This window comes from Saccopteryx bilineata, chromosome 11 (assembly GCF_036850765.1).
Source record: "Saccopteryx bilineata isolate mSacBil1 chromosome 11, mSacBil1_pri_phased_curated, whole genome shotgun sequence".
NCBI lineage: Eukaryota > Metazoa > Chordata > Mammalia > Chiroptera > Emballonuridae > Saccopteryx > Saccopteryx bilineata.
Genome location: NC_089500.1, coordinates 80,388,816 through 80,397,138, shown reverse-complemented (window position 1 = coordinate 80,397,138; position 8,323 = coordinate 80,388,816). Strand labels below are relative to the sequence as shown.

At 55.6% G+C, this 8,323-nt stretch overlaps 1 protein-coding gene across 4 annotated transcripts in view; it reads right to left on the bottom strand.

Annotated features, from left to right (window-relative positions):
• Nucleotides 1-1,467: 1,467 nt before the first annotated feature.
• Nucleotides 1,468-8,323, bottom strand: part of CARMIL1 (capping protein regulator and myosin 1 linker 1) — a 207,269-nt gene continuing 200,413 nt past the window's right edge. For all 4 annotated transcript variants that reach the window (XM_066246343.1, XM_066246347.1, XM_066246344.1 and 1 more), the window contains one exon: nucleotides 1,468-2,653. In XM_066246343.1, coding sequence (XP_066102440.1) covers nucleotides 2,517-2,653 — 137 coding nt within the window. In that variant the 3' untranslated portion in view covers nucleotides 1,468-2,516. The remainder of the gene's footprint in view (nucleotides 2,654-8,323) is intronic.

Below are 8,323 nucleotides of genomic sequence, written 5' to 3'. Positions count from 1 at the left end.
CTCTCACCGGACACCAGATCGCCCAGCGCCTTGATCTCGGACTTTCTAGCCTCCAGAGACCTGTGAGTAATCAATGTTTCTTGTTTAAGCCACACTCAGTTTCTGGTACTTTTGTTATAGCAGCTGGTACAGAGTAAGACACACATTCTATCTAATATAGTCACAAGACAGACACAAACACCTGTACGCTTTGAGAAATCCAGGAGCTCTCAGCTGAGCCGATGCACCGAGCTCTTGGGACTTGGCTGATGGTGAGCAGCTCGGGAGGAACGTGTCAGCTCAGGGTCTCCCAGGAGCCGACGCCCAGACGGGACTGGGCGGTGGACTGGCGCAGGGCTGGGGAGGGGTGGGGCGGATGTCTGTGAAGGAGAGAAGTGGAGGCAGCAGCGGGCAGGGCGCACTGCGGACTGACACACTGGACCGCCTCCTGTGAAAGGAGGAAGCGGCCTTGGCACCAGCAGCTCCTTGGCACCTGCGGCTCTGACCAGGTCTTGGTCAGGCCAGCGGAAGGTCCTGGAGCAGATCCCCGGGGGAGGAGCCCAGTGCTGGGCGGGAATGGCCGAGCTCTGTCTGGTGGCCATCCTCAGTGGTTGCCCGGGAGCGGCCAGGAAGCAGAGGGAGCGTGGCCGCAGCCTGACCAGCACGTGGGGCGTCCTCCCAGACACGGTTTCCTCTGGGGGCGTCCGAGGGCGCTCTCGGGAGGCGTGCTCAGCCACCTCCCTGGACACTTGCATCCGTCCACAGGGCTTCCCCGCCTGTGGCTCAGCTCTCGTTCTGTGACTGCTTATGACGCAGGGGCTCCTGCCACTCACAGGGTCACGGTCAAACTCCTGTTATTTACCGCCTGGCCTTCTCCCTGCTCCCTCTTATGCTGGAACCCAGAGAGGTGTTTCGGGGGCGGTGTGGCCACGTCCTGCTCTAAGTGGACATGAACTTGCTTGCTCTTAGACTGAGCACTTCCTCTGCCCATCAGTCTGCCGGCTGTCAGAGGTGTCTACTCACATCTGCGCCATGACCGTGGAGCGGCACAGGCAGGACGCGTCTTGTGGCTGTCACCCGCGTGGACCCCCCAGCAGAGACGGCAAACCACTCGGGCTATACACTTCATGATGCCGAACACACGTGTGCGCATGCATGTGTGCGTGTAACTGTCGTGTCCCCCGCCCCCTCACGAGGTTCTTCCTTCCACAGACGACCACGCTGCTGGTGACGCTGACCACACCCACAGTGGACGCCCGCACCCTGTGGGTGGCCCGGAATGTGAGGCACTGGGAGCTGGTCAAACTCATCACCCTCTCCCCACGGGGGCGGCGGCATTAGCAAGTTTCATCTGGTCTGAATGGAACTTGGTTTGAGGACCTGGGGACTTGGATTATTCTGGATTTCGGACACAAAAACAAAGCCCATCACCGCAAGACAAACTTAAAAAAAACTTAAACAAAAAAATGTAACTGCAGCAGTTCTGAGTTCCACTTGTAAAATCATTTTATTGGTATAAATATACATATGAATAAAATACCTTCAGTTTGTTGTGTAAGTGAATATTTGTGAAATGTCTTAAAAAGAGTAGTATTTTGATTTCTTTTTTTTTTATCAGTTGTCAAAGTATTCTCTCTTAAAATCACACATTAAAAGCTAATATGCAGACAGAAATGAAAGAAATCAAAAAACACAAATAATCCGTAAACCCTCCTCTAGTCATCTCTGTACATCACCCGGGCCGTGGGAGCACCAGCCCCGCCTCCCGCGTGTTCTCACGGGTCACGTGGTCGGGCTTGCCCGGGTCCCCGCCCGCGCGGAACACACAGCCCCACACCGGGGAGGGAGGTGCCCCCACAGGAGAAGGGAGGAACATACCCCTGACCTAATGTATACAATTTATACAAACGACTCATTAGTGTGCTCTGTTAATATAGTTACAGTGTGCAATTGCGTACATTGCGAGCAAGCTGCTCCGTCGCCTCACGCGCAGATTTGACACAGGGACACGCACAGGACCCCACCGCCACCTGGATGGAGACCCTGTGTGAGCGTCTGGTCACCTCGTCTACCTCCACACGGTCATCCTGCAGGCGGGCGGCAGCTGCTCCAGAGAAATTCAAGTAGGGCCCACGGGGTACTTGCTGGCACCCGTTGAAGGCATATGAAGGAATGCTTAGAAATGAAACGCCAAGGGCTGGGAGAAGCCTCCAAAAATATTTGCTTTGATTACTAAGAAATGGATCTGTTTCTATTTTTTTTTTTAAATGAAAAAGAAAGGGAAGAAGGGAAGAAGGAAGGGAGGGAGGGAGAGAGGGAAGATGAGAGGAAAGATGAGAGGGAGGGTGGGGAGAGAGGGAGGGAGGGAGGGAGGGAGGAAGGAAGAAAGGAAGGAAGGAAGGAGGGAAGGAGGGAGGAAAAGCAAAGAAAAAAGCACCAGAGGCGAGGAGAGCACCTAGCAGGAGGGGCTGCCGGGTTTGGTTCTGCTCTGACTGCCGACCAAGCGCCCTGCCCAGGGACTTCGGGGGCGGGGACCCTCACACAAAGATAAACTCTTTCTCTGCTTCCTCCCCCGAGTCACTAGATTTGCTGCCCTGATGGCCGTCTCTGCTGGGGGACCATGGCTTCTGTTCGGGGTACTCCGGGGGCTGTGGGCCCCAGCTTCTCCTTGAAACTGAAACAGAAACAGAAAGGGAGGAAGTCACCGTGCTGGTTAACAAGGGAAGGCCCCTGGCCAGCCAGTCAGTCCTGGGGCGAGATCGGGGGCCCTGGAGGGGGTGGGGGTGGGGTGAGCGGAGGCTGGGGGTACAGCACGCACGTTCTCAGAAACAACGTAGCGATTACATTTAGAGACTGCAGACAGAAACGAAAGACAAACTAGCAAAAAAAAAAAAAAAAAAAAAAAGAGACACATCAACACAGGAAAACAGCAAACCCCAGGCTGTGTGAGCCTCTCTGAGGGCTGCAGTGGGGAACTGGACGTGGGGACCCGGCTGCAGCGGGGAACTGGACGTGGGGACCCGGCTGCAGCGGGGAACTGGACGGCTGCAGTGGGGAACTGGACGTGGGGACCCGGCTGCAGTGGGGAACTGGACGTGGGGACCCGGCTGCAGTGGGGAACTGGACGGCTGCAGTGGGGAACTGGACATGGGGACCCGGCTGCAGTGGGGAACTGGACGGCTGCAGTGGGGAACTGGACGTGGGGACCCGGCTGCAGTGGGGAACTGGACGGCTGCAGTGGGGAACTGGACGGCTGCAGTGGGGAACTGGACATGGGGACCCGGCTGCAGTGGGGAACTGGACAGCTGCAGTGGGGAACTGGACGGCTGCAGTGGGGAACTGGACGTGGGGACCCGGCTGCAGTGGGGAACTGGACGTGGGGACCCGGCTGCAGTGGGGAACTGGACATGGGGACCCGGCTGCAGTGGGGAACTGGACGTGGGGACCCGGCTGCAGTGGGGAACTGGACGTGGGGACCCGGCTGCAGTGGGGAACTGGACGGCTGCAGTGGGGAACTGGACGTGGGGACCCGGCTGCAGTGGGGAACTGGACGTGGGGACCCGGCTGCAGTGGGGAACTGGACGGCTGCAGTGGGGAACTGGACGTGGGGACCCGGCTGCAGTGGGGAACTGGACGGCTGCAGTGGGGAACTGGACGTGGGGACCCAGCTGCAGTGGGGAACTGGACGTGGGGACCCGGCTGCAGTGGGGAACTGGACGTGGGGACCCAGCTGCAGTGGGGAACTGGACGGCTGCAGTGGGGAACTGGACGGCTGCAGTGGGGAACTGGACGTGGGGACCCGGCTGCAGTGGGGAACTGGACGTGGGGACTCGGCTGCAGTGGGGAACTGGACGGCTGCAGTGGGGAACTGGACGGCTGCAGTGGGGAACTGGACGTGGGGACCCAGCTGCAGTGGGGAACTGGACGTGGGGACCCGGCTGCAGTGGGGAACTGGACGGCTGCAGCGGGGAACTGGACGTGGGGACCCGGCTGCAGTGGGGAACTGGACGTGGGGACCCGGCTGCAGTGGGGAACTGGACGTGGGGACCCGGCTGCAGCGGGGAACTGGACGTGAGGACCCGGATGGCGAGGGCAGGGGGGAGGAGCGCTCTGAGGCTGCGGGGCCAGGTGACCTCCTGTCCCCGTCACAGCTGGCCCTGTGCAGGAGGGAGCAGGGCGGGCAGCCTGGAGGAGTCGCTGGACAGGTGCACGTTCACGGCCCTGCAGGCCAGTAAGGGCCAGCCTCCCTGCTTGGGGACAGGACATGGGAGAGGCCCCAGCAATCCTGCCACCCCTTTCTGTGTCTCGGAGAACCTGTTTCACACTCTAGGAGATGAACAGTCCTGTGGAAACAAATGAATGCCTCCTGCCTGCGGACTCTGGGGTCGTTTCGGAAGCAGCCTCCAGGTGCAAGCACTGGCTTGACCGGTGCCGTTCTGGTCACACGTGGACACAAAGGCCCCCTGGGACTTTGCAGAGCAACGACAGAGAATTACTGCCGGAGTGGAGCCTCTGTCGCGTGTCACGTCAGGTGCTCCCGTTAGACTGTCGCTGTTCCTCGTGACTACACTCAAGGTCGGTTGTGTAAAATCTGGGACTTCAACAGCATCTCTCTCCAAAGCCCCGTTCTTCCCGGCTGGGTCTGGGCTGCTCTGCCACTGGACCCAGGGCAAGGCCTCAGGGCTTCCTCCCGCACGGCTGGGAGTCATTCCCTAGGACCCACCAGCCTAGTGTCTAGACACCACTTCAGCCCAAGAGACTAAACCCACCCCTTTGCCTGCAGCCACCTCGACACCCACAGGTCAGAGGATTCGCCTCGGCCACAGACCTGGGCCACCAGGGGGGTTCAGCCTGTGCGTCCCCTCACTCAGCGGGCCACAGACCTGGGCCACGAGGGGGGTTCAGCCTGTGCGTCCCCTCACTCAGCGGGCCACAGACCTGGGCCACCAGGGGGGTTCAGCCTGTGCGTCCCTCACTCGGCGGGCCACAGACCTGGGCCACCAGGGGGGTTCAGCCTGTGCGTCCCCTCACTCGGCGGGCCACAGACCTGAGCCACCAGGAGGGTTCAGCCTGTGCGTCCCCGTGGCCACCAGGGGGGTTCAGCCTGTGCGTCCCTCACTCGGCGGGCCACAGACCTGGGCCACCAGGGGGGTTCAGCCTGTGCGTCCCCTCACTCGGCGGGCCACAGACCTGGGCCACCAGGAGGGTTCAGCCTGTGCATCCCTGTAGCCACCAGGGGGGTTCAGCCTGTGTGTCCCTCACTCGGAGTTCCCATTGGGCCAACACGCTCCTCTGGCCAGGAACCGGCTGTTTCTCCATTCAGTCCCCGGAGAGAGCGTTTCAGGGAGTGAATGCTCAGGGCACCTAAGAGTCACAATGCAAACAAAGCAAAGGACTTCTCTTGCCTGTACGGATACCAGGGGCAGATTCTGCTCTCTAGACAATAAAAATGTAAATGTTTTGCTAATGACATTAAATTGAAATTAACCCAAGTTCCGAAAAGATTCAAGCTTTCAAATTCAGTCATGAAAGTCATTTAAAAAAAAATTTTTTTTAAACTTCTTTTTACTCAATAGCTTGGAGCAAATGCTGAGATGGGTCAGGCAGGGGAAAGCAAGGGATTGTAATTGATTTTATTTCTTTTAGCAGGAACTGGGTAAAAAAATAAAGAAGTACGTGTTCGCTTGGTCTTGTGAAACCTGTTTATGATCCAGGTTCTGGAGAAAAAGGTAGATACTTTTCTATAGTTTTCCCTTTATCACAGAACCAATCTGACAGTAATTCACCGAGAGTTTGTGCATTCTCAGCTCCTGCATGTAAACAGGAGGAAGTGGAGAAGGTTCATGTCTTCTTTCCGAAGACGCCCTGCAGTAATCTAACCTCAAAACAGACCGTTACCCATGAGTTCTCCTGGAAAAATATGGTATCTATTCCATTTTAAAAACCAAAGCAAGTTGTTCTTCACTCTCAAGTGACTCAAAAGGCAACTTCCACCACAGCAGCTGCAGGGGAAGACAGACCGTGCCTTTGTCTTTAGAACAAACGTACAGTATTTGCTCTAATTCTTAGATTAAAAAGAGCATTTCATCCTCCCTAATAATTCAGCCCCCTGGAAATCCCAAGTCTAGCTCATGTCATGTGTTACACCATCTGAGTGCCCTCTACAGGTGAACACATTCCTGCAATCAAAAATGTGAATGTCACAGATAAACATGGAGCAAGGTCCCTGCACCAGGGCGAGGTGGCACTCAGAGAAATCCAATACAGGAATCTTTCTGCAAAAACCCAGACTGTTGTCCTTGGGTCTCCATCCAACTGACCCTGGGTCTGGGGTCCTTCGGGGCTTGGGGGATGGGAGGGCACAGCCAGCACTAACAAGTTACCAAGCTGGCTGCTAGGTTGGCGGCCTGGACCCAGGACCAGTCATGAAAGCAACTTTAATTTGTCTAATGCACCCACCGAGAGGAATAATGCAGTGTTCTTTCCAGAGGGCTGTCAGAGCAGGCCACTGTGGTGGGTAACACTATTTACAAATTCAGTGTAAAAATATTCACTTCCCTTGATTAAACCCTACCAGCTGTGAGTGTGAATCTGATAATGAGACTGTCACCAGGCTAGCATTTCCTTAGTATCTACGGTAGGCGTCATTCTGGGGCAGGAAAACCGAGTCCCGGTGAGAACAGGACCTGAAGGCACACAACCAGCTTGGTGGAGTTTGGAACCCTCCCGTGAGAGCTGATCCCCAGAGCAAACAGCTTTCAGGGGCGGGGGCGGGGAGTAGAGGTTCTCTGTAAGTTTGTCTCCAGCCCTCGGGCAGCCTCTACTTGACCGCAAAGAACACGGATGCTGATGGCAGTTGTACTGGAGTAGGCTTGTCCAAGCAGGTTCCTGTTAACGGACAGTCTAAGAAAGATTCTGTATGCCTGAAACGTAAAACTCCAGAAATTACTTTAAAATACGTGTGAAATTCACATTTTTACTAATTCCGAGGACCTTCTCCCATGTAGCCCAAACAAACGCTTGCTTTCTGATATCTGGCTACTCTCCTTCGGTGCAAGTAATCCTCCAGGAACGGCTCTGCACCCAGGCCGATAGATGTTTTTACTCTCACTTCACTAAAATTAAAGATACTCGAGTGAGAGTCAACAGGTAATCCATTCGGCACAAATATTCACGCCTGTCTACACTGGCAGTAATTGGCACAGAGGCTCAAACAGAACACCTGTCCCTCTCGGGATGATGTGGCTTTGCCCAGGTATGCCAATGTACGCGCTTCTTTCAGAGCTTGTGAAACATGCATGTACACTCGGACTTAGAGATTTTTAAGAAAATTTAAGTGTGTTTTCTCTCCATTTTAAGCTCCGATGAAATCCATATTTCCCAGGAGAAAAAAAAAAAGGATGATGACCTTGTGATGTTCAGCGGTCAGTCTGGATTTCCTCTACTCTCTGGCAAGAGCCGGAAATGCCAACTGACGGTCCAAGCCCATTGGAAGAGCTCAGACGGGGGTGGCAGGGCCCAGATCGCAGGGAAAGTGGAACAGAGCCCTGGCCCACAGACGGAGGGCCACCGCCAAATAAGTACGCGTCGGCTGTAGGCTGGGTCATGGACGAAGTGAGTGACACAGAAAAGGAATCTGAGAGCAAGATGGGCGTACACACAGGGTACATCACACCGTGCACACAACGCCAAAGCCACTTTCTCCAAGAAAATGGGACGCACTCTAATGCAGACATCACAGCACGGTCAAGGCAGAGAGGAGACAATATGGGACTCAAAAGACACAGAGACAGATCGCTTCTAGCACGAGAAAGCAGGCGCGTTGACCTGTCAACCCGACATCGAAACAGCCACACGACTGAAACATCGTCAAGGTGGTACAAGACGCAGCGTGCTTTGAGAACAAGCGGCCCGCGCTGGTTTCGCGGGCACAGGTCTGAGGGACGCAGGAGACGTCCTGGCGTTAGACTGAGCTAGCGGCTTTAACAAGATGTCAAGGAAAGCACAGACACATAACGGTTTGACGGAGTCGCTCGTGCCGAATGCGACTTGTGAACCAGAAACTATTCTGAAAGCAGACTGCTGTCATTCTCAAGGGCGAGGACAGTGGAGGGCTAGGAACTGGCACTAACGAAACAAAGCCAACACCTTACCCGTACAAGGACTTTAATTGAGGCGCCTGCCCGTCGAGATGTTGTTTGTTTTGGGGTTTTTTTGGTTCCTGGCAGTATTTCAAGCAGTCAAGGCGGGAGAGCAAACACAGGATGGTCCCTATTTAATGGCATCACAAGTTGACACAGCCTGTCACAACGAGGTCCGTCAGCCAGAGAGGTCACGGAAAACA